The sequence below is a fragment of the Drosophila willistoni genome (genome assembly GCF_018902025.1).
Source record: "Drosophila willistoni isolate 14030-0811.24 chromosome 2L unlocalized genomic scaffold, UCI_dwil_1.1 Seg196, whole genome shotgun sequence".
In the NCBI taxonomy this organism is placed as follows: domain Eukaryota; kingdom Metazoa; phylum Arthropoda; class Insecta; order Diptera; family Drosophilidae; genus Drosophila; species Drosophila willistoni.
The window spans coordinates 6233530-6260948 of NW_025814048.1; the positions used below are offsets into that span (position 1 = coordinate 6233530).

The 27419-nt window shown below is 35.2% G+C and overlaps 1 protein-coding gene across 2 annotated transcripts in view; it reads right to left on the reverse strand.

Moving 5' to 3' along the window:
* The window catches only part of LOC6640228 (metabotropic glutamate receptor 2), a 61032-nt gene that overhangs the window by 18111 nt on the left and 15502 nt on the right, over nt 1-27419 (reverse strand). The window contains exon 1 of one of the 2 annotated variants that reach the window (XM_047010178.1): nt 203-1012. The exons of the other annotated variant lie outside the window; for it this stretch is intronic. Within the exon in view, the coding sequence (XP_046866134.1) occupies nt 203-1010 (808 nt within the window). The 5' untranslated portion in view covers nt 1011-1012. Of the gene's footprint in view, nt 1-202; nt 1013-27419 lie in introns of those variants that run through there. 2 annotated transcript variants of the gene reach the window in all.

A 27419-nucleotide genomic window follows, 5' to 3' on the forward strand; every position in this document is an offset into this window, starting at 1 on the left:
TTCTCCTCTTTATCTGAGAACAACAAAAAAAGTAAAGCACGTAAAATTTGCATACAAATTTCATTGCAATTTTTGTTATTCAGACTTGTGGTGGGGAGGGGGAGGGGGAGCTTAGTATGAGTAATGTGACTGCAACTACAATTGCAAATGGAATTTCCATACTTATTGTTGCTGGTTTCACGTTTCCCCACTTCTTGCTTACCTTTTATAAAGTCCACAGCCATTTCCAAACCATATGAATCCTTATCACAATCATCCAGTATGTGGGCACCCAAGGTTATATTTGGCAACAATTTCTGCTCATTAATGCGATCGATGGTATAGAGCATGGCCTCCAAAGCCTGAATGCCACCCTGCGGCATAATGGGTCCACATGTGATGCTATCCTCTCGGGAATGGACCATCATTAGGCCACCCAATATCAAATCACCCTCGACTATGGCCTCTCGCTTAACAGGCCAATGTCTTTGCGGTTGATTGGCAAAGAGACGATCATGGAGAAAATTCACCGAATCTGGCAAAGATCTTAGAATTTTGCCACTTACATCAGCGATGAGAGGCATAACCATGTTATTGTTGTTGGGCGGTATATGACGCCCACGATGACGACCGGAACGAGGGGAGGCGGGTGAATTGAAAAGTGCCTCGTTATTGGCATAACGTTGATAGGCATCCAAATCAAAGTGCTGATCATATAGATCAGTGTAATGGGATGGCTGATGGTGTTGCTGATGTTGTTGTTGTTGTTGATGTTGTTGATGATGGTGTTGGTGCTGATGTGGCTGTGGCTCTTCCATTAAGTAATCAATTGCTAAAGCTGATTGTTGTTGTTGCCAGGATTGCTTGCCCAACTGCTGTTGCTCTTCCTCCAATTTCAATTGCTGGTAATGACTGAGTTCTTGATTGTGTTTGTCTCGATGTTGTTGCTTCCTTTGATGATGTTGTTGTTGCTGCTGCTGCTGATGATAATGATGATGATGTTGCTGATGGCGTCGCCATCGCAAAAACATGCTATCTGCTGTTTGTTGTCTATCAGCAGACGCGTCATGATATCCTGCTGCAGCAGCCTCGTCTGCTATATCACCAATCACAGCAATGTCCTGTTCATCAACAGCAACACACGTTGTTGCATTCAACACAATCACAACACAAATTTGCAGTAAGCACCAAGAATTGCAATTGCAATTTAATTTCATTGTTTTAGCTTAGTATATAAATCTCACTGATATATATATTTGATTTACTCGTTGTTGCTGCCGTATTGCAGCCGATGTGATCCACTCATTGTTTTTTTGTTATTGTGTTTCACATTTATTAAAATATTATTATTATTGCTCGTTCGACATACACACATTTTTTTTACGTTTTAACATTTTGTTTGCTATTTTTATAGTTTATGTAGATAAATATGGATTTCGTATTATAGATTTAATATTTTTGCAATTGATTGACTTTAAATACATTTTACGCATCATGTTAGTCATGGGGAAATAATAATAATTCATGCAAAACTTTTCAAATTTCCCATTTTAAAGGTTTTAAATTTGAGAACCTTTTTTTTTTGTCGCTTCGCTTTTTGTTAATTTTAATTTTCTTGTTTTATTAAGAACGTTTTTGTCCTGTCACCTTGCCTAGTCTTTGCTTATTTCTCTACTTTCCTTTTTTCTTGGGTGTGTGTTTTTTTTTTTTTTAAGACCTTCTTCTAAGTCTTTTGCTGTGACCCAGCTTATGATTGTCAACCCGCCCGCAAAAGAAGTAGGCGTGGCCTGCGGCCCATGAGTTTTGTGTGCGCTTTGCCTTGAGGTAAATTAAATTTGCATAAAAAACGAAGAAAGACGACAAAGTAAAAGTGTAAATAATGCAGAAATCCTTTGCAGCAAAGAAGAAGTGTGGGAGAAAAATGGAAAAAAAAACTTGAGCGCTTGAAACGGTAATTAATCAAATTGTTGGCGGCGTAATGAGCTTGTCGGCTTCATACCTCATCCTTTAGCATCGAAAGGGACCCAGACACAGACCCAGGACCCGGACCCAACAGAAGACTAATCAACGAACGCGTTAACGCCGCTTTAGACACGGCCTGCAATTGGAGTTTTGCAAAATTACTTATCATCAGCATAATCAGGAGCATTATCAACCAGCATTCTGGTTCAGAGGGCAGGCAGGGGGCCGAGTTATCATTACCCAAGGCAGAAGCTCTGCCTCAAATGCTTGTCACCGTCAGTCAGAGTGTTGTTTATCTCTCTCTCTTTCTTTCTCTCTCCTGCTCATTTCGCATCTTTTGCAGCAGCTGTGCCAGAGGCAACCGAGGGACGCATCTAATAATGAGATTGCGTTAAACAAATGATGCTCTCCTTTTATTGCGCTTAATAGACACCGGAGGCTGCTTACATGCTCGTAATTTATTTTGATTACATTTGTCTCTTTTTCTCTCTGGCTAACTTTCGTTCGCTCCCTTTTGTGTTTCTCTTCCTTCTCTCTCTCTATTCAAATAGTCTTCTGACCAAGGTATTTGTGACATGAACTCAACTTTAGTACACATCACAGGAACTCATTGTGATTCCAGTGGCGAAGCTATTAAGCCAAAATACGGTTTACCAATTTGTAATAAAAGTCGAAAATATTATTACTTTTGAATAAATTCTGAGAAATGGGAATCAAAAAAGTTTGATCTTGATCGCTTCGTACATAGATTATGGAATTTTTTAAAGTTTGCTAAATGATTCCAGATTTCTTACAGATGGAAACAATGCTTTTGGTTTATTGATATTAAAGAAGAATATATTCAGAGTAGGAGAAAGGATTTTAGTTTCTTTAATTAATTCTTTAATTGAATTTATATGAGAATAAATTCTAAATTTAGGCAGAAGTCAAAGAATAATATAATTTTTTGGTTTTGCTTCAGTTTACGTGAACATTAGAAGTTTTTTTTAATAATTTTTTTAATAAAAGAAATATGAAAACCATAAAAAGCGAATTGCTTTACAATTCTTCAACTCTTAATCAATCTACTTCTGATAAGCAAGTTACGTTGATCTTATATTTGTTCTTTAACGCTTTATTTCCCCAAAAGAATTTAAAATTTGTCTAATTATAATTTTCAGTAATTATTTTCAAGTGATAAGTTTTATTTATACTTGGAAAGCATTCATTAGCAAGAAAATCTTTTAAAAATAATTTCTTAAATGTTAAAGTGAACTTTTGAACTATTGAAGTGCTATGATTTGATGATTTGAAACTATTGTAGATTTACCTCAACTGACCATCTTTGATTTTATTTCAAATTTTGCAGACATATTCTAATTCTCTCAGTTTAAACAATTATTCATTGACAAAATTTCTGCAATTAAACAGTTAACAAAGAATTCCCATAATATCAAATCTTAAAATTGAACTTTTTTTAAGATATGTAGGGCCTACAATTTTGTACTTGAACATTTTCTTGTAACCCAATAATTTGACTTTGCCTCCATCTCATCTCCCATTCCCAAATATCATCCCAAACCCATTCCATTCCCATTCTCTGCTTGCCACACAAGGCACAAGTGAGTGAGTGTGGCTGACACTTGGACCCAAATGTGTTTGAACTTGGCCATGTCTGCCACCATTGTCAGGCCATGTCTATGCCACTTTAACATTCTTCCTTGTCTTTTGTTTTATTTTGCATTTTCTCCAAGTTCCACTCTCTTCCTTCCTCTTTGTCTCTTGTTCTCCATCTTCTGTTATTCTCTATGCCTGTGTCACTCTGTGCGAGGGGTTCGCTTTGATTTGATTGAACATTTCGCTGTATCGTTTCGTTTGTCCCTTTCATGCTGATTTGAATTCTTTCTGGTTGTATTAAAATAATGTAAATTTTGCCAAGCTTTAAATTTGTTGCTGTCTGATGAAATTGATTTTCATCGATAAGAGTAAAAAAAAAGGCGCATAAAGTTGACATTTTATTGTGTTGGTTAAGCTGGCTGGGGAAAGCCGATTCGGGGTCAGTTTTGCACTTCAACAACAAAGAGAAAGAGAGAGAGAGCGAGAGAGGGAGGGAGAGGGAGAGAAAACCAAAGAAAAAACAAAGTATTTTTCGTTTGCTATAATATAGCACTTTATGAAGCGTGTAAACAAACTGAGTGCAAAAGCTTGCCTTTTCTCTCTGTTTCTCTGTAATTTATTCATTTAATTTATATATTGTTAACAAAAAAAAAACGACAATTTAAAAAACCGACGGCTGCCTGTCAGAGTTTCATCAGGCATAAAATTGCCATACAGAAAATCAGCTGAAAGGATATTTATGACAATTTTTGTACATAGTTTTTTCATACAGTGCAATGATGCACTAATAAAGGAGTGAAATGCACAAAATGTTGACAACAGCAGGAAGTCCTTTAGTGGAAATTACATTCAAATCCTTTTCATTAAGAGTTTACAAAATTCCACACTATCAGCAAAAATATATAAAAACGATTTACTGAAGGCATGAAATTAAAATAAATTTATAAGCTTATAATAAATAAAGCTTGTCTTGAGTGCGAGATTTATTAACTCTGAGAAGACTTTTGGGTTGCTCTTTTCTGGGAAACTTTTAAAACTTAGAATCGAATGTGTTTACATTTGTATGGAGAAAAAAAGATACAACTTCCTAATCGTCCATCAGAATCGGATTTTACAAACAAATCTAGAAAAACGTATGTATGTCTAAAATGATTTTGAATCACGAGCTTCGAAGTATACAAGTTTTTTCAATTTATACTCATTATTGACAATTAATTTCATTAAAAAATATCAAAATTTATAAAATTTCATCTATTGCAGCGCGGGCAATGACATCCTACATTTAAAATACATACTTATTTGGTTTCTTTGGGGAAAATATTATAGAATTCTCCGTGGAGTCCGGTTCTGGTAAACGAATATTGCAAAAAAATTTACCTGTCCTACTACATTTTTATACTTGATTGTTAACTGTCTTTAGCTTAAGCTTTTGTTCTATCGAGTGCACTGTTAGTTGACATAACTAAATAAATAATGATGTATATTTTACATACGAGCAAAGCCAGACAATTTAGTTCGGAAAAGTCGTAAAAAACATAAATCTTCTAGCCGATTTCTAGATTTTGTAAATTTTATAGACAAACATTTGGTCTTTGAAATTTGAAATATTTTGTATGCATATTTTATTTGTGAATAGAAAACCCAAGTCCGCAAAGTCTACAAAATTTGTTGTTTAAATAAATAAATTTTAAATAAAGCATAAGTACTTGCAAAGTTGCGGTAGAGTAAAATTTAAAGAATGAATTGTTATTTATTTGATCTGTCTATAAAAGTCTATAAAAATGTAAAAAAAGGAATGGACTGATTTATTCTATCAATTATTTAATATTCAGTCTATACTTTATTATTGTCCAAAGATTTCATTGAATTTACGAAGACTCCAAAGAAGCACGATCATTGAATATTAAAGAAAGAAAATGATGGAGCAATTTAACTAACATCCATTCCCCTATGTATATTTTTATATAAGTAGGAAACACTCATTGGAAGTCTGAAAAATTTGTGGGCATCAAATCACACGCAATTACAGGTAGTCGTCATCTGTTTGCTTGGGCGGCTAATGCCATTTGGCAGCCTCTGAGATTATGCTGCGTCTTCTTGAGTAGAAAAAGAATTAATAGCAACACATGTAACACACACACACACACGCACACACTGACAAACTCTCTCTCAGACAGGTGAAAATATGAATAATTCTTGGGGGCAGATGAATAGACATGCAAATTTTCTTCTCTTTCTCCTGTGTGTGTGTGTGTGTGTGTCTGTGTCAGTTACAAATGTCTGCCAGCATATGATAAATTTCGTTGACAGTGGAAGAAAAAAAGAAATAAAACGCCAAAGTGAGAAAACGAGAGATAGAGAACCAAAGTAGATGGCATGGTCGTCAGCTGCCAAGAGCAGAGTGATAGGGCTATATACATATGTAGGTATGTAGGTAGGCTCTATCTGGGCTGTCAGATAGGACAGACGGGTAATCAGCGACATGTTTCACATTTCAAATTCCATGTACGACAAGAATTTTCATTTTTGACAGTTTGCGCCATGCAACATATGTACATACATATGTATTGTATGTATGTATTTTTTGTTTTTAATTTGATTAGCAAACAGATGTTTTGATTTTAAATAAACGGCGGCCTAAACTGCTAAAAGCAATCAAATACAAATTGCTTCAATATTAATGGATTTTGCTTTAAGTATTCAAGCGTACCACACAAACATCTTAGGCCTGCATAAACTAAGCAAGCAAACTTCCAACGGCTTATTAATAGTATATAGTAGGATGAACATACAAGCCTCACAAAAAAGAAAACAAAAACTCATTCAATGGATCTTGGCCGTAGGCAAAATGCGTCAAATACACAAAATCAATTACATTTTAGCATTTTGGCTGGGCTGAAAAGGTTTTTTGTTTAGCATTCACTAGACCAGAACACAAAGATTTCTTGGCCCATACTACACGTCAGGTAAATCTCTGGTATTTTGGTGGCTAATAAAGTTTGCCTTAAAGTATTTACCAAGACGCACATATACACACACATACACATTCACAAAGAGACACAGAAAGAGGGAGCAAGTGGTTGATGTCGAAAAAGGTAGCAAAGTTTTGCTCAACATATTTGTTTTAATATTAGTTGGCCTTAAGCATGCATGAAATGCTTTCCATCTATGTATTTGCTTAGTTCAGCTCCTTGTCTAGAGTTTGGAGCCCAGACACACACACATACACACGCACACACATACATACAGACACGTGGCCTTTCCGCCCCATTCAAGCATTTCAGATCCTTGCCTCGCGCCTCGAACATTGCGAAGCAATTTTTATGCTTGCCATACCAATAATTTTGTAGGTTTTATTGTTATTTGCGCATATTTTTATGGCATATCGAAGCTCTATAGCCATGAGAAAGAAAGAACCTAACCCTAATTCAGCCACATCGGCATTCTGTTTAACGGAAATGAAACTGAAATTGTTTGTCATATTTATGTGGATGGTCCTTTTTTTTGTCTTCTTTGCTTTGCCTTTTGCCATTCCTAAACTCGCTTTGGCAATGAAATTGGAACTTAAATGCAATTAAATTGAAAAACTTGAAAAATATTCATATTGAACCATTTAGTTAGCTTAACTTGATAATGGAAAAACAAACCAGTTTTTGACATTGGGCCATCAATTTATAAAACAAATATGGCCACAGATAGTGAAATTGCCAACCGCAAGTACATACATATTCAAATTGATTGCATTTAATTGAATTCTCATCAAATGAAACAATAATAAAAAGCAATCAATGGCATTTATGAAACGAAAACGAATGAAACGAAATCAAATAAAATACCGGAAGTAAAGTGCAACGGATGTGTCAGATAAATTCGCAATTATCACACACACACACACCCACACACACATGTTTTCACAAAAGAAATGCCAAGTATGTGGGGGTATTTGTGTTTGTGTATGTGTGTGGGTTGATTGAGTCCTCGACAGGAAATGGACAGAACGGGCAGTTCCACATGTGGCAATTTAGCAGCAAATTGTTTTCCCTTTCACCTGACAGCTGCAGGCATCATTCAGCTCATTGGCATTGTTAGTTCAGTGTCTGTAACTCAATCAAATATCATGTTGAATAGTGTTGCAAAACAGAAACAGAAACAGCAACAAGAGCAACAAAAAGAACTTGTGTTCAAACAACCGTAACAAAGCCCAATGACCATAACTGTTAATCGCAACAAGTTTTTATATCATTCAAACACATAAATACCCCATTTCATTTTGTTGCTCTTTGGAATTCAATTAGCCAAATGGGCCCGCATTAAACCTATCTTGCATAGGCTAATGGGGCCTCCCGAACCAATTCACAAAAGTATGCTATGCAAAATGTGAATATTCTCTTTTTTGCATTAATAATTCAGGTATTTTGTTTTTTCATATGCGGTCAAAGAGCCGCATTGACTTCTCCTATGCCAACCATATTAGGTGCGGTCAGCCGCAAAAGCCCAAAAAATAACAAGAGCAAACTAGACATACTCTACGTCTATTTCTATTTCGACAACTAACTTCTGTTTGCCTCTCTCTCTCTCTCTCTCTCTCTCTCAGTTTCTTTTTGACTATCTCTTTTGTTGTTTTCATTGTTGCTTCTATATTTACGTCCGTTTTTGGTTGAGGCTCGAAGGCGACTCTCAGGTGTGAGGTTTATTGTATTTTCGGTTAGAGAAACTTTCTACATTGGACAAATTGTACGCAAACATGCCAGAGGCCGAGCAGGCAGGCAGATGGGTTGTTCAAAGGTGGCCAACAAAAGCGCAGAGTAGGGGGGATGAGGTGTCAGTGAAGTGATGTAGGATGGGTACGCGAGCGCTGCCAACGTACACACAAAAACACAAAAATTAATTATGAAAATTTTCACTTTATGTCTCGGGTTCTTTTTGGTTGGTTTTTTTTTTTTGTTGTTTTCGTCTTTCGTTTCGTTTTGGGTAACTTGTAACTTAGTTAAGTTAATGCGTTTATTTGGCGTGCGAAATTTAATTACAAGAATGTCTCATATTTCACTTAAGTAACATGTTGAGAAGTTTCCCTTTTTGGAAAATCGAAATTAATGTTAATGATGGTAATGGTGGGCGGGGAATGAGAAAGAAAACCGTGTGAAAAGTTTGCTACTGCTTTAATTTATAGTTTGTGTCGTTGTTTTCTCTTCCACCTTGATATTAATATAGCCAACCATTGACCACTCACAAATCATTGACATCAGCTGGACTATGGTCCATGGTAAACGGTAGCCCGTTGCGTCTGTCATGAACATTTACTACCAAAGTCCGTCAATCTTGCTTGCACAATTTCATTTGTGCATTCGTGTTAAGCCATAAGCAATTTTTCTTTTGACAACACAGAGAAGGCATTTCACCTACTCCAAATGGTGTGGCCAGTCCTCCTTTTCCCCCAAACTCCCCCTCTTCTCATATGGCTCCACTCTCTCTCTCTCTCTCCCTGTCTCTCCCACTCGCTCTCTCTTCGCTTATCAGCGTCTGTTCACACTTTTTGATTTTTTATGCTTTTCTGGCTATATTTTTTCTCCTTTCGTATAGGGAGAGGGGAGCTACTAAAAGGGAGCCAAGTTTTTGCACAAATCGTTGTGCATGGCGCTGTAAATAATCTATTTCATGTTTACTTGGCAACTCTGTAAGCAAGTGTGTGTGTGTGTGAGTGTGAGGGGGGTCTGTCAGTATCAGCAAATTGGCAGCCAGTTTGCCAGTTTTGCAGCTGGTGTGAAAAATTATTATTGATTCTAGCAAATCAAATGTTATTGCTGTTGCTACTCTTGATGCAAAAAAAAAAACCGACAAGAAAAAAAGAGCAGAAAAATATTTGCTTTGACTTGGACCTTGAAGCTCGGCCTTTACCTTGCCTTCTATTTGGCTTGGCACTTTTGCTTAAAGCCTTCAGAAATTTACTTTAACCAGTTGACTCTGGTCAAATATATTGCATTTCTGACCTTTTGTGAGAATGAAAATGAATTTATCAGATTTTTCCCAGTGACTTAATTGTAACTGGGAAAACGTTGTAAATATCAAATATGTAGTTGCCCTTTTTTTTTAAGCTTGCTCTTGTGTGCTTTTTTATTTGAATTTTAATTTAATTTCCCGTTGACAGTTTTTTAGCTTGACATACAGAAAATTGCTTTATTCTGTATTCAGACTTGCATATTGCACTCTTTCATGCATTATTCTTTCTTTGTTTGTTTTTATGAGTTTTGAGTCAAAACATCTTTGTAGTCTTACATGTAACCATAACTAGATTCGCATGCAAATCATGTTGGAATTTATGTTCTAGTTTCTCGAGTTCCGCTTTGCGGAAATTGCACCAATGTGGCAACTACTTGATAATAAACACAACATACAAAAAAAAAATAGTTTTTCTTAATTAAACTTAACATGCAATTCTTTATACATAAATCAGGATGTAACGAATGTATCCTGTTGCCATTCTTGCATATCGTTCTTTTAGTTTTTTTTGGGAGAAAATTTAACGCCTGCCAACATGCAACAGGGTCGAATGAGATTGGTGTTGCCTTAATATGCAAATTGAGTGCTTACAGCAAACGAAACGGTGCGATGAGAAAGGCAAGAGTTCACATTTTTTCGGTTTTTTTTTTGTTTTACCAAGTTTACTGAGTTTATTGAAAAACCAAACCAGCAGAAAGGCAATCTAGCATGTTGTAAAGTGATCTACAGTGGTTGAAAGCACAGTGAGAAATGTGTTTATAAGCAATCGAAACAAATTTTTTATGCTTTCAATGGTGACATTAATTTTATGTCAATTGGGATTGTTTTTGTGTTTTTCTTTTTGCAGCAATTTGGGTAATTTTTCTCGCTTTTTTGTTATCAGATGTTGCACATTTTCAGCTCTAATTACTATTGGGAAATCTGTGAATTTCCACTGCAGCCTAAAAGCATGCAGCATTTTCTCTTCTATGTGCTGGCATATTTATGCTCCCATGTAGGACACTCAGACGATTGCAGTTTTTTTGGTCTCACAGGACTGCAACTAGCAAACGCTTCCATTCCACATGCCCATTCAGTCAGTGTCCATGAATATTTCAAAAGGCTTCCATTTCAGGCGCAACTGTAGACTCAGCCGCAGCCACAGGAAGCCGATGAAATTAGGTGCAAACTGTTGACGCCTCCAAACAAAGCAAATAAAATGTTGGCTTTAAATTACACACACACACATACATACATACAAATACTCAGCCAACACACGTGACTTTGGCATCATACATATGTACGTACCTATAGGTACTCGAGTATATGTATGTAGAATCATTTGAGTTTTTATTGCCTCGACATTCTCGTAAATAATTAGTCAGTAAAATGAGATAGAATACAGAAAATAAAAGCTGACAAGATACTTGAGATGTCAATGTTTTTTGTTGTCTCACTTTTTATGATTTATGCAAAAAAATAAAAATGTTTTTGGCATAATAAAGCAAAGTTTATGTCCGGGATTATGGTGCGTATGTGTAACTTTTGATGGCGTATTGTAAAATTGTTGTCATTTAATGGCCAGAAAATTGCATGTACCAAATGAAGAAACATCAATATAACACAGATTGAGGATTTAGAGGATTAGAGAAGGAATGAGAAATAGAGAAAACCTTAGAGAAGGAGAAAAAGAGGGTTGCTAATAAAAATAAATTTCTCAATTAAACAATGTTTTTAGCATAAAAATGAAAAGAATCTTTAAATAGGGCAAACTGGCTTTAAAAGTCATACATAAGCCATGGTGGGCAAAACAAATCTCTACACCTCCAGCGGAAAACAGAAGTTCCGCAACGAGGATAAAATAACTGGCAGACATTTTAAACGCCAGGTGCGCTCTTTCAATTTAAAAACAAAACAGAAAAGAACCAAAAAAGAAAAAAAAAGGAAACAAGAAAAAATCAAGAGAATATTTGTATCGTAAAAAGTAAAAATTGTTAACAATTTCGTTTTTATATTTGGTCATAAAAATTGAGCAATCAGTGAAGCTGGAGTTAAACTGGAAATGGTGAACCGAGACAGGTTAAATGCATGCAAAAATGTTTGCCATATTAAAATGGCTTTAAGGCCAAGTCCGAAAAGTTGTGGATAAAATGGATTCCGAGAAGCTGCCAACCCGGCTGGCATACGGTTGAATTTTTTCAGCTGACAGCTTGTGGCTTTTTGTGGATATGGCAATGGCTTACTGTGCATAAGCGAATTGTTTATAAAAATCACTCAAAAATAAAGTTGATTTAAAAGTTTTCATGCTCTCAGTCTTAAGCTGTCTGATGCAGATGATTCGGTTATGTTACCCTCGTTTTAATTAAAACTCATTTGCACATTTGTGGACTATCAAAAAAGTTAATATGGCTTGGGAAGTGTTGCAAGTAATACGCAAACTCACATCTGCATGACATACAAGCATAGAAGAAGGAGCAGAAGAAGGAAAGCGATTTAGTCACACAGACTGCTCTCTCTCAGTACGTGCCTCTCCACATTTATGTACGTACTTACGACATTCGCAATTCAAATTAAAAACCAACTAAAACACGCACAAAACATACACAGAAAAACACTGAAAACGAGAGATGGAAAGAAATACGCAATGAGACAGTTGGTCTCCACCATCTTGTGGACTTTGCAATATTTATTATGAGAAAATATATAAAAAAATGAAATGAAAAGCCAAAGCGCATAAAGGCAACACGAGAAGAATGAAAAAAAAACCCTAACCCACAAGACTTCAAAGTGTCTACTCGGGCGTATGATTATTATTGCGTTTCACTTTGTCATATTCTGTCATGCCAAAAAGTAAAAGTTTTTTTCATAATATTCTATCGAATACTTATTTTTTTTTGAAGTGTCGAGCTAGACTTTAAGTTACTCAGTAAATAAAAAAAATTTCAATTTCACTTTTCAATTGAATTTCCATTAAGTTATATTATGTTACATTTACATTTTCTCTTCTTGGTTTCTGTGTATATAGCCTGAGTCTCAATTTTGGAACTCAATCCTTAAGATGACCAAAGTGAAAGTCAAAATCTAAAATCTTTTTCTGCTATCGCTCTAAAATTGACTGTCATTTGTTAATTTTGCCTCCAATCATTTTGTAAATCTCGCTAGGCAATGGCTATTAAAAATCTGTAGAGAGATCAAATAAATATAGGAAATAGCCTTATAAACAATAATCACTTATGCACATCAGTATTGCTTCTAAAGCTCTAGCGCTATGTTCAGATAAATCCAATTCAACAAGCACAACTTTTATATTTTACTCATATACCCTGTTAAAATTTGCTTACAGAGAACGATTTTAAAATAAACTAAATATCAATATCAATCAATTGTGGTACAAAAATATTGGCAGATCATAACCAAGAATAAGGCGAATGTGTAAGAGGGTTGTGTTGGCTTTAAAATTGGATTAGGCCAAAAGCCAATTAACCCACCTAAATGCTCTTCGCATTTTCTTGGGCACTTTGCATAGATAAGAATAAATGTAAATCGTGTATTGACGTCATTGACATTTAACTTCACTTTCAGTACCTATAAAATGACTAGACAGAGTCTGCCTCAATCGTTCGCATCCGGCTTGCCTGCCGCTTACTTGGGATCGTTCGGCTCCTTTGGTGTGCTTTGGCTTCTTTGCTATCAACAGTCAATAAATAAAATCTCATTAAGTTCAAGCCGCAGGAGTGTGCATAAAGTGTGTGAGAAAATTATAAAATTTCCATTTTATTGACATACAAAATTGACTTATATATCAGGCCCATGAACGAACCCCAGAAAACAGGGCCAAAAAAGGCGGGCAACTGCCTATTGGGAACTGAGGAACTGCGGCAACTAAGAAGTGGCAACTGGAAACTGCGTGCAGCGGCTGGGTTTAAGTGTGTCTCAAGCTAATGCCAAAGCAAATTGTGCGGGAAACGTAACGAAAGAGGCAACGAATGAAAGCAACGACTCAATCAGGTTCGATCGACAAAAATGGTTCAATAAAGTCAACACCCCTAAGGGGGGTCTGAGGACTGGTGGTTAGAACATTGAACATTTGGATGGGGAAGCACGCAGTCTCTCCCCAGCTCTCTCTCATTCCCTATCTCGCTGTGTGCACCGTCTTTGTGAAGTTCAAACAAAAGAGCTTTGGAAAATATTTCTTGGGCTTCCAAATTACATTAACGCCGCACCCAAATGAGCGCAAAGGAAGTGGAGCGCAAGTGTCGATGGTTGATAACAGCCGGAAGCCAAAAACAGCAGCAGCAAAAGCAACAATAAAAGCACCAACACCAACAACAATAATAATAATAATAATAATAATAATATTTACCAAGACAAAAAATGCAAAAGACAAAGACTAACGAAAACAATTCTTTTTTTTTATTTTTATTTTCTATACCCTTGCATATAGGGTATTACAATTTTAACCAGATGTTTCCAACTGGAATGGACTACTATTCGGCCCTAATGGCCAAGTCAATTTGTGCAGCTATCATGTCTTTTTTCATTTTCTTAGCTTAATTTTAAATAGTTCTCTTTAGAAGAATAAGAATTTAAATGAAGTTAAGAATTATAGTTATAATTTCGGTATTTTAAAGGCAGAAATATCATGTCACAGTCTTATTTTGGTTTTTTGTTTTATTTGTGAAAGCTGGATGATAGTGTCGGTATTAAGATCGGCAAACTGTCAAAATGTATAAGGTGAGAACTTGGCCAATTTTTTTTTTGAAAACTGATGCCTCATCTACAACCTTAATGGCCGCTATTTTGGGATGACAGATGGTAAAGATTTCAACTACTAAAAGTGTATTACAAATGTCGTCAATACCAAATGTTGTCTCTGTTCGTTCGTTTGGTGACAGGCAAAAATTTCAGTCGAATTGGCTGAAAAGCAATTTTTAGCCTGCCAAAGGTGCCGGTTTGAGAGGTGGGCTAGGTGGTCTCAAGGCTCTCTCTCGTTTTCGTGGGGCGGTCAGGCGTTGATGGGCGTGTCACAAATTTAGACATTTTGTTTAGAATTGACTGAGATGGATGGATGGATGGATGGGCCAATCAATAATTCAAATTTTGTTTGGTTTTTGTGTGCCGCGCGGTGAGGCAAAAAACCTGAATTTAAATTCCAAAATAAAACAAGAGGGCAGTGCAAAAAAAAAAAAACAAAATAGTTAAATAAAAAATATTTTTGTTTTGTCGGCAGCAAATTTTATAATTGTTGCCAAAGAACAATAAAAAATTTGTTTTTTGTTGTTTATGTTTTATTTTTTTTGGTTGCTTCCTTATATATTTCATTAAAATTTGCATTCACAATGAACTCAACGTCGTCATCATCGTCGAGGCCATTGGCCAAAAATCAACAAAAACTTTGCCCCAGACTGTAAACAATAACAGAAAATTAATAATAAATTTGCTAAGCATAGAAGCCTACAACAGAAAATTATAAAAAAGTAAAAAATATATATATAAAATAATAATAAAAGTACCACAAGTAAAACTCTAATCAAGTTAAAATTCCGACTTATAAATAAACCATAAATTAAACCGCAAAAAAAGTTAACCAACATTTTTTCTTTTTTTTTGTGTTTTCAGTTCTCCTTCTGACCATGTCATAAATCAGGACAAAACCTCAACAAGTTAAACCGAAAAAGAAACAAATAAGTTGGACTTGTCTATGGCAAATTTTGATTTATGGCATGAGGTTTTTGTGGGTGTCTTAATGAAAGGTCGGGCGGGTTAGTCAACTCCTTTTTTTTCGCCCCATATATATGTATGTATGTATATACAGGACATATGCACGTCCGGGGCCAAAAGGAAAAGCAACAAATCTGTTATCTCAGGGACATTTGGCTGATGGACAACATTCGACATTTGACATTGTAGTATTTTGCTTGCTGTTCTCTGCTTTTATTTTAGCTCTATTGACCAGGCACGTTTGGGGGTGGCTCAAAGAGACCGGAGATCGATGGCTTCTGCTTTAATATTAACACATTTGCAAATGAAACATAGCATAGACTATTTTCCCATGGAAATCAAAGGAAATTCATTGAATTCATCCCCATGGCATCCATTTTACGGAAACGAAACGACTTAAGTGAAAATTTTACCAGTCTGCAAATGTTGTTGCTGGTAAATAGATAATCCAGGTAAATAAAAGAGAAACCCTATGGCAGCTTTTTTTTCTGATAGCATAATAGTCAAGGAAATTTGTAGATACCGAATGTATTAACATAATTACAATCTCATTCGGTAGAATAGATACAGGTAACTCGTTAAAATTAACCTTTTTCTTAAGTTCTTTCTAAGGACTATAATTTGATATGGCCTAACTCAACTTCACTTAACTAAATAAGGAACAGAAAACAGGAACGCAATCAACAAATAATTTAATATAAAAAGAAAATTTATATTTTTGGTGGATTTTGTCAGTAAAGAGTAATGTCGTTATACAACATTAGGTTTCTGACGACAAAATTAGGTCTAATACTTTCAACTAATTTCCTTTTTTTGTCCTCTTTTCTTCTTATTATAATTGACATTCAAATCTGTTAATCAAATTGGCTTTAAATTCTTTGTTACTTTGATTTCTTATGTGGCATTTTTTCTGCAAAATTCGAGGAATTTAATATAAGCTCAGAACATTTATAAATGTAAAACACTGATAAAAGTTTTAAAACTTTTTCAAAATTGTTATAAAACTGTATTCAAAAAATATCTTTAAAATAATTATTTTTCAAGGCAAATATACTTTTTGAAATCATTTTTATGAATGCTTAACAATTCTTTTAAAATCATCAAAATAACTTCAACGATTTTCTAGCACAAAGAAGCATAAAAATGGCAAAAAAAATTAAAGAACTTGCAATTTTAAGCAATAATTTAATAGCAACAATAAGTCAAAAAGTTTCCTTAACAAAAAAAAGAAAAAAGAAAAACATGTAGAATTAAACAATTATAAACTCAAATACTTAAAATTAAATTCAATGCTAAACAATGTTAAATATTAAGATTCTAATCATAGAATTACATTTCAAATAGTTAAACCAGATTAATTATTTTTCTTAATTATGTAGTTTTAACAAATTTAAGCAGCAAAATGGGCCACATTCAATATAACAAACATTTAATATAGATATCTGATGTAAGAATTCATTAAAGACATATGTCTTTGTCTTGAGTCCCCCCCACAAACAGTTTGAAATAAATAAAACGGCGAAAAAAGTGACTTGGAACTGACGAAAATCAACATCATAATATAAAAATCAACATCAAAGGGCCAAGCAATGAAACCAACAACGACAACCAAAGCGAAAGCTCAACTTGTCGGCCATAAAACAAATTGGCATTTTTATTATTATGACAAACAGTCAGGATGTCACACATACACAAACACACCCACCACATACACACAGTGTCAAAGGACAACAGTAGCAAGCGTTAAAGGAACTGCGTGAAACCAGATGAGGGGGGTTGGTTGGCTTTGCTTTTGCTTATCTTTGGCAAGCAGCTAAAACGCTTTTGATTATACACAGCTGGCAATTTTCTAATAAATATAAAAAAAGAAAAAAAAAACATGAACAAGACCAAAACGTCAACATTGTTATAACACATACTCGACACAAGACACGCCCCATAATCTGCCACGCCCCAGTCCTTTGAAGCGTTGCCAAATGTTGCATACATTTCGATCTCTCTGTGCGTTATTTTGGCTATTTTTTAATGAGTTAACGCCCGCTTCTCAGAACAGATTTCAAGCATACATTTCAGGGCACATCACTGTGTGTGTGTGTGTGTGTGTGTGTGTGTGTGTGTGTGTGCGTGTGTGTGTGTGTGGGTGTGGTAAGTGTGCGATGGCCATTATGTTGCAACAAACTGATTTTTCGCCTTTTATGACACGCTGACGCATGTTTGGCAAAAACTTGGTAAAACCAATGGCAGGCATAGCGTTGAATTTAGTGCATCGTAAAAGGGTTTTGTGGCCGGAAAAAAGTGGAGGTTAGAGCTCAGAGGTTAGAGGTTGCTCCTCCTGATGGCGATGCTCGTGCCGCGGCCGCTGTCACACCAAAAAGTTTCTGCACCAGAAGTTTGCCATTAAACTTTGATGTGCAAATAGTTGACAAGCTGGCGAAAATGATTTCTACACCAATTTAAAGCGTCACAAGTCGAGGAACATTTCAAATCCTTTTTTGCCACATTCTGCAAAAATATTTGCCATTGAACAACATTCTTTGTCCAGGGAAAATTTTATGCTCCTACTGCGCATTCAAACATTCATTTATACACTGAAGAGAAAAGAGGTTTAACAATGACAAAGAGAAAACAACTCAAAGGGGGCTTAGACACAATTTCATGGAATATATTCAATCAGCTTTAACTGTCGTATCGTTTGAGGTGTATTTGACGACTAAGTGATACGTGTCTTTAATTAAAATATATAAAGTTATATTTTTTATTTAAATTGCTCAAGGCTTGAGACAGAATTTAATAATCTTGTGTCGATTGGAAAATTCTAGAGGATATCTTGTCGAATCTATAGAAATCGAGCTATGAAAACCTTTAAAAAGTCATTGATAACAACATCTTCAATTTACTAATTCAGTACGAGTTATGGGAATATTTTCATCAGACATCAAACATCAGACATCAGACATTTAACATATTTCAAAGCGATCAATTTCTAAAATCAGCAAAACAGATTTTAAGCGTTTTTGAGATTCCTTAAGAAACATTTTCAAAATATTTTTGGTATTTAATGATTAATGACCATACTACATAGTAGCTGTCCGTCTAGTGGCACTTCCTTTATGTCCTGCGGCAAAGTAAATAGCAAAATCTCTATTTTGCCTCTGCAAATAACATGGCAGGATATTTCAAAGTCGACGTCCTTATTTCCTTAATATTATTGCAAACTGTTTGATTTGGCATTTTGTTAATATTATGCCAAGGTATTTCATTTCAAACTAAAAGCTGACAGGCAATTCAGCTAAATGTCTACATAGCACATCGAAATGAGCCTCTAATTGTCCCTTTTTTGGAAAATTGCGCATAATTTGCCAGCTCATAAATAAAAATGGCCAGGACATCTGGCATCTAATTGCTTTCATTTAGTTCTGTTTGAATCTCCTTTCACTTTTAACCGGGCGACTCCATGTTGCTTTCTGTTTTTGTCTAACAACTTAAGCAGCTTTTTAAGCCATCAAAGGCTTAAAGTTTTTTTCTTCCACTTTTCATTGGGTGCTGGCGTGGTGAGTCGCGTGGCTAGGGGGCGAGGGGGCCAGGAGTCATTCAAGGTTTTTTGCGACGCTCAAAGCAGCAGAGTTCTGTGTCCTGAATTTTAATCGGCTTTTGTCTATGGAAAATTCAATGTGATGGAATTAATAAAGGTTGCCTTTGCCCAAGCTATAATCAAAAACGAGAAAAAAAAATAAAAACAACAAAAAAAATCTCTGCGTACGTCCTTGAGCCGCCAAAAACTCCTTTCCTAGTGGTTGTTGTTGTTTGTTTGTTGTTGTTATTCTTGTTGTTGGCCTTTTAATAGCTCATAGAGTACGCTCATAAAAACCCAGGAAAACCAAAAAAAGAATCCAAAAAAATTCCTCCTCTTGCTTCTTCTTCGGGTCCTCCCGTTTCCAACGTCCGGTCGAGTTGCATAAATATTTTTATTTCTATTTTTACGATTTCCATGAGATAACAGCCAAAACAACAAGGACAACAAAAGCAACATAATTTTTGCCGCTTTTCATGCACAGCTGCTGCAAGTAGTTGTAGGCGTTAATGTACGCCATGCCCATAAAACCAAGAGCAAACAAAAAATCTTTAACAATAGACAATAATAAGCGAAGCTTGTGCCAGGAAATTGTATAATTGGCTCAACCTTAACAGTTATGCACAATATATATAAGTAGGAATACAGACATATACATATAAACGTCGGTACATTGTCCGTACATAAATATATAATATCCAGAGGCTGCTAGCGACAAAAAAGGGTCACATCATCATTTATTTGAACTTTGGGTAGAAAAAATGGAAATGAAAAATGCTTTAAAAACATTGAAATGAAAGTGACAATGAGGGCAAAATCTGGATGGTAGAACAGTTTCACTAGGAAGGACTATCACTAAGGAGGAAGGGAGTGAGAAAGAAGCAAGAGTAGACTTAACAGGCTTAAAATTAAGTAGCCCTTCGATAAGTTTAAAACGAGAGAGATTAGTTAAAGAAAGAGAAACAAAAATATTGGTTCATTTCATATATCAATTTAAGTTATTCATACTAGTATTAGGTAGCTCGTGAGTGAGGGAACACAATTAAATGAATTCCTCTATTAAGTGAAGGATCGTATTAACACAATGTTCACTATTCACTGTTTCAGTGAGTCAGCAATTAATTTATTTAGTGACACCGATGCACTTAATTCATTTAATCACTGACTTACTAGATCACTTACTCACTTGTTCAGTAGAGTAGAGTTCAGTTAAGTATATGAACTGGAGTCAGTGGTCACTAATATGTACTTATATATAAAACACAACTACTTTTCTTACATTAATGTGAATGTCTGAAAATGTTCCTTTCTTGATTTTAAACAAACTTAAAGCTACATATATCTGATTAATTGAAATCTTAACTTTATAATAATCGAATAAATAAATATGGATAAGTATATGCAAGCTAAGCTCTATTGATAGTCGAAGATGATTTTATCGATGAAAACTTTTGACTATTGTCTTGACTTTACACGAGTATACGAACTGATCAGGGATCTCAGTAAACAATAAAGTGACAAGACTAAACTAGACTGGACAAATGAGTCAGTGAGTCAAATGATTAATTGAATCAGTGCGTCATCAAGTGAGTAAATAAACTTGTTCACTCAATTAAAAAGTGAGTCAGTGAACTCCTTCATCAAACTATCTCTTACTAGAAGTACTTAATGAACTTGACATCTAATTAAACAAACAACTAGTGTGTATTGAAGTTTTAGTTAAAAGCCTTTGTTACTATATGCATAGCCATGGTAGATAGATACCTTAAGGACTCCTAAATACATATTATTGATTTAATTTACTTTATTTGATTTGAAGCCAAGTAAAACTAATGTTTGATCAAGACTTGGATTTCTTTGGATATATGGAATTCGTAAATGAATTTGGAAATCAGAAAAGAAAAGGATAAAAAGATTTTTGACCCCTTGAATTGGTTAGGTGTCTATTGTATGCATAAATTTAAATTTTAAAATAATAGTCACGTTGACTAAAATAGGTGACTCAGCTTTCACTAAAGGATACATTTTCTACCTTAAATATAAAAACATTAAAATTTCAGTACCTTGCTGAATATACTAGCAATATGGTTCAAAAAAATAACCCGCTTAAACTGCAGCTTTAACGCAAATTTCTATAAATGACTTTAATGGACTAAAATGGGAATTTTATTTAGATGATAAAAGGAAAATTTGCTAAAAAATTTCCTCCCATTTAAAGAGCATTTTTAAAATACAGAAAATCTTGTGACATGATAAAAAAAATGTTATTTCCTTTTTGTTGGATTTTAACAATTGGGCACTTTTCAAGCCATTTGACAGGCCATTTTAATATGGCTCTGAAACCAATATTCAGCCTAGAATGAATACAAAGAGGTTGGCAGGAGTAAAAGAGAGAGGCAACATCTGCCTGCATATGCGTAAATTTTGATTATGCAAAGCAAAAGAAGCTCCCACAGAGAAAAAAGGGTCAAATGTGTCGCACATTTTGGGTATATTTTTTTTGTTCCCTTTTTTTTTTTTGTGATGCTCGTTGCTTTGCGGGCTGCCCCTAAATTGTATTTTATGGGTAAAATACGCATGATGCTTGCCAATGACAAGGTCGCCTCAGTTGCAACTCAAGCGTACATTTCTTTTAATTAGAAATGGGGTCTTGACAGGAGGGGAAACAAAGTGCGAAAGGACGAAAGAACCACAAATATTTGTAAATGCTGTTAATTAGTCCTAAAATGGTAGTCCTTGAAGCATAGAGACTACTCCTTAAAGTTGGCAAAAGGAATGAACGATTGTCAATATGATTTGATTTAAAATTCTTCAACTTTTTCTTTTCATCTTGTTCTACACGCTACTCCAGAATGATTGATCACTTCTGGCAAATCAGTTGCCACTGCCACATTCTTTGTATGCCACAAGCTCGGTGTCTGTGTGCATGTGTGTGTGTGTGTGTGAGTCTAAGGGTGTTGGTGTGAGAAGATGTGGTATTATACTGTCAACTAAATAAATGTAAATGGAATGGCGTCACATTCACCACATGTGGTCCTTGTTTCAATGTTACTTGGCATTTTCAGTTAGCTGTCAGTGCCAACCAGTTACAAGTTGCTGCAGTTGATTCTATGTGAGATAATATTTGTATTGCAATTGACAAACTTGAAAGACTTTACACTAAAACTCCCACAATCATCACCCACTTCCCAAACCCCTCTCTTTTACACGTTCTCTTTGCCTTTTCGTTGGTTTTTTTTCTCTTTCTTTTTGTCAGCCTTTGTATATTTCTCTCCTTTTTGGTTAATTAATTTAATACTCTGTCACACTCTAGACACACGCTTGCCATACATATTCAATTAGGCGCCGGAGTAGACACCTTTAGAAATATGCATAACCATAATTATCATCATCGTCATCGTCATCATCATCATCATCATCATCATCTTGTTCGTCACACACACAAGCACATACATGCAGCATAAATGCCAGAAAAATGAAATAAAGAAAACTCAAATATATATAGAGAGTATGAAAGAAAGAATGAGTAAAAAAGATAGATAGAGAGGAAGAGAAAGCAAGCTAACTGAGTGAGTGAGTGAGGAATAAATCCAACATTTCAGTTAACTTTTTGGGGCTAATGGCGTCGGGCGAAAGTGCAAGCCAAGCAGTCGCCATAAATGTGACGCTCGAGTGGCAATTAAAATGTGTTTGAGTGTGTGTATGTGTGTGTGTGTGTGTGTGTCTCAACTGCTTGTTTGAGGATATGTGTATATGAGACAACAAGCCTGCGGCTTCTCTTAGAGATGAGAAACTTGGAAATGACTAACATAAACAACCAACATAAACAAATGCTTAAGAGCGTTTAGTCTCTGTCTAATTCTGGCTTTTAGTTTTCCTTAGACTTTAGCTTCAACATTTACTTTGCTTTCTTGCATAAATATAATACTTGACTCAACTTCTAAGCAGTGCTGTAAAGTATTTATCAAAGATCTAAATTCAAATATAATTCCTCTTTGTAATATAATGATAGCTTGTTTTGAGAATAACTCTTAATTGCCGAATGTCTTTTTGGTTTGACTTCTCTGCAAAAAAACGGAAATTTTGGCAGGTTTTCGAAATGGTATTGAACTATAATTATGAAATATAACCTATTGCTTTGGATTTTAAAATAATCAGATTCAGCTTCTCCAGATAAAAAGAGGGATAAAAATCATCATGATTATATAGTTAGTCAGAAAAAGAAGTTTACATTCTCGTCCAAAGTTTTATATGGTGACTTTACTTCAGATATGTTCAATGCTTTGATAATCATTAGAACAACTTTAAGCCATAAAGCATATTAGGTACGCTATTAATATATAATTGAGAGGGAAACAAAATACTATTAATATCTATGGTTTTTGTTTTTAAATAAACTCAAAATCTTTAGACTAAAACAAGTATCACATTGATTAAATAAGATTATGGAGAAGTATGCCATTTATTTTCGATAAATCTCCGAATAGCTAAGATGATTGTGTTATCTATAATGGCTAATCTCCTCGTTTATATATATACATACATACATACATCATCGATGTATATTCTAGCTAAAAAAAGAAGTTTTAGAGGGCAGAACCATCAATAAACACCCTTGAGCGTGATGTAGTTAACGATGAAAGTTTCCAGGTGTCTGCAATTGGAGTCACGCAACCATCTCTAGTTTTTAGCACATTGGTATCCCCTTTTTTTGGTTACAGTTCTCCCAATGCCTTACCATGTTGTGTCTTCTGCCTAGTTAGGGAGGATGTTCATGTTTTTCGCATAACGGCGCTTAATTATTTTCGCTTAGGAGTCGCCTCCTACACAGTCTCGGCTTTTTGGGGGTATTTCTCTTTCTCTAGTGTCCCAACGTGACTAGCTACACGTGTAGACCGCATAACGTTTGAGATAAATAACAACACTACACGGGATGGTATACACATACATACATACATACATACATTTATGTATGTGTAATGGTTTGGGGCCTGGAGCAGATGAATGGCGGCGGTACAGGCTAAAGGGGGGTTACCTAATGACTAGCGTTTGATAATACACATGTTTCTGGGTTGCCTTTTGCCAGGTGTTTCAACGTAATTGCCAAAAAATAAGCCACACAGAGAAAGAAAAATGTAATTAAGTTATTATCTCAGCTGCTGCTGCTGCTGTTACTATTACGGTTGTTATTGCCGCAAGTTGCTGTAGTTTGTGGCAGCTGGCTGATTGCGTGTCAGTGTGGCATAAAAAAAGCTTGCAACTCCCACACATTAGCCATTGTTATTGCTGTCAATTGCAAGTTGTAAAGATTTTGGACCATATCAAATACGAGTGAGAGAAAGAGAGTGTCGGAGTGAGAGAGAGAGAGAGAGAGGGAGTGATAGAGAAAGTCAACTTAAAGTTGCAACATTCTTTAGGTTGTGTTGTCCTTTAAAAGCAATTTCTTGCTAGAACTTTTAATTTGATTACTTGCCACAGACACGCACACTCTTAGCCACGTTTACCCACAGTCATGCGTGGAGTAAGGCTATGCAACAGCAACATCAGCATGATGTGCCACTCGTGCCTCAACTTTGACGCACACACACACACACACACACACACACGCGCATTCATATAGTCATAGAGACAGCCGAAAAGTCCAAATTTATGGGCTGCGTAAATATAAATTTCAATTTTTTTTTTTTTTTTTTTGGGTTTCTTTGTGTGTGTATGTTTATTTTTTTTTTTGGTTCGTTTAGTGAGGGCGTACATCGACCTGCCTTGACTTTACCTCTATTTTTGGTCTTTTTTGGGTGCGGCAGCAGGAGTTGCCTTAAGGTTTGTAGTTTCATCCAGGCGACTGCGTAAATATTGTTGCTTCACATACATATATGTATGTATGCTAGAGCCAAGTGCCCGAAGATGCTTGAGCACTCTGACATGAACCGAAAAAAACATACAAAAAAAAAAAATAGGAAAAGTTATGGGACAGATGTGGGCAGACATGGACCAGGCACTTACACAGCTACTTATAAGCAGACGGATAGACAGAAAGACCAAACGACAGACAGATAGACAGGCATTTTCATATGTATGGCATTTATGAAATAATGAAGGAGATGTTGGCAGGAGCAAGAGCCAAAAGTAAATGATAGAGGGTGAAAGTGTCTACTCAAGTGCTTGGGCCCCAAAACTCATGTTAAAAATATTTCTATGTCTACATGAAAGTGGTCGAAAAATGCTTTCAACCTGCTCCGAGTTCACACGAAAAGTATCCGTAAAAATACTCTACAAATATTTTCAATGTGCATTCTAGGCAAATATTTGTTATATAGAAGGAAATGCTTTCTCTGAAGTGCTTTTATGACCTTTTTTGTATGGACGATTGAAATCGTTTCTAGTTTAAAAATTCTAGAAATCAAAGAGTGGTTACATTTTTTACATATATGTACTTAGTCTAAGGCCATGGTCAGTTTTTAACTGTGAGAGACTTCAAACAGAGAGATTCCTCTTTAATTTTTATAATTTAAATTTTTGTTTATTCGGCTTATGCTTTCCCTTAAATTTCAGTGAGGCTTCTAAATTATTTAACAATATTTTTTAGTGTAAAATAAATCTATTGATTTTGTTTTCTCCATTTGAAAAATTTCTATTTAAAGATTAGCTAAATGTTGCAGAATATATTTTTCATTTGCAAACTGTCAAACTGCAAAAAAAAAGTATTTGTCACCCAAACAAATAATTTTTGATTTTTAGAGCTCTCTGTATTCTCTCTCTGTGTTCAATGTGTTTTTATATCGAATATTTAAATTTAACTAAGCAAAAGCTAGATATGCACAAAATCTATTTTTAATTTTTTGTATTTTTTGTTAATATTAGACAAATTGTCTTTTTGTTTTCTTTAGTAAATTGATTTCTAAATCTTTTAGTCATGTATTCATAATATTTTTGTACCTTTTTTTTAGATAGTTAGCGAATTTACCATGCAAATGGCATAAATTTCTCTTAAAGGTTTCAACAGTTTGTCTAAGTAGGAGGTCAGTTAATGGATATGCTTAATTTATGTTAAACTGTTTTGATAGTTCATAGATGACTGCGTTTAATTATGTCTAAGTTGAGTGGGCGTGTATGTGCCTCGATGAATCTCTGTGGGTGTGTGTGTGTGCGTGTGTGTGTGGCAATATTAGACTTCATTGACCTTCAAAATGGCTAAACAGAATATCCTTTAACATTTTGTTGGTCTCAATTGTATGTGCATAAATTTACAACTTAAAGCAAATATGTGGTCGTTTTCGTTTTGCGAAATTGTATATTGAGCATACGCACTGTGTACGATAAAAGCAGCAATAACAACAACAACAACAACAAAAACAGCTGCAGCAGCCGCAGCAACATTGTGTTTTGCAGAACTTGTGCAATTTTCTACAAGTTAGCTGCTTAAAAGTGAAAGTAACAACTTTTGCTACGAAACAGAAACCAATGCAAATGAAGAGTTTTTCTCATGTTGCGATTCCTTTTTTTTCGTCCTTTTTTTTTACTCTTAGCCAAGGCAAAAACTTTTTAATTATTATTTCATTTGGCAGAAGTGAAAAAAGTGTACCCCACTGACAACTGAGCAGCTGCATAGTTCTCACTTGAACAAAATAGTTTTTTCCATTAAGTGCAAGTTGCCTTTTTGCTGTTTTCTGCTCTTTTCTTTTCTGTTGCTTCATGGTGTTTCTTTACCCTGGAGGGCTTAATGAAGATTCTTCATTGACAAAAGCTAACGGCTGACTGTGACAGAGTTGTACTCAAGTACAATGTAAGTCTGGGTAGAGAGATTCTAATTTTAAACGAAATTGCATCAGTTATGGCCATCAATTTCAATCAAATGCAAGCAACTGAGACCGAGTACATGGCAAATATGTTTTGCTATATATGTATGTATGTATCTTGATATACATATACATTTGTATGTACCTAGAGCTGTTGACAATAACAAGTCTTGGTTGACAGGGAAAGCAACAGAAACAAAAGCAAAATGTTAATGGCAGCCAAAAGGCAGGCAAATAACTCTCGGTGCTTGTGTGGGTGTATGTGTGTGTGTGTGTGATTGTGAGTATCTGTGTGTGTGTGAAAACGTCGCATAAATCAAAAAAGCGAACAAATAAGGCCAAGCAACTGAAGACTTATGGAGGGTTCCTCTTCTTCTTCTTCCGCCTCTTCCATACTCTCCCGTTTCTGGCCCATTGAGCAGTTGCTTTTTTTTTCTTCTACGTTACTCTTACCAATTTGTTTAGCTTCGCCCTCTTATACTTTATATAGATGGTATATTCTAGGCTATATATTGGCGCGTGACTTGCATAACATTTGGTAAGTAAAGCAAATTGAAAAAAATCCATTGCCTACTTACAGGAGGCCGCTCCCATATACTGCTTTTTGGTACCCCATTACAAGGCCAAAGACGTGTAAGACGGTTTTCACTTCCAATCACCGCCATCAAAAAAAAATGTATATGTATATATATTTCTCTCTGGCCTGCTTGAATAATTTATGTCGGTTATGCTGGGAGACCAACAAAAATGGGCCGTAAAATAATTTTTGCACCTATTTCAAAAAACCCATATTTGCTATGTTAGAACTAAATAGATTC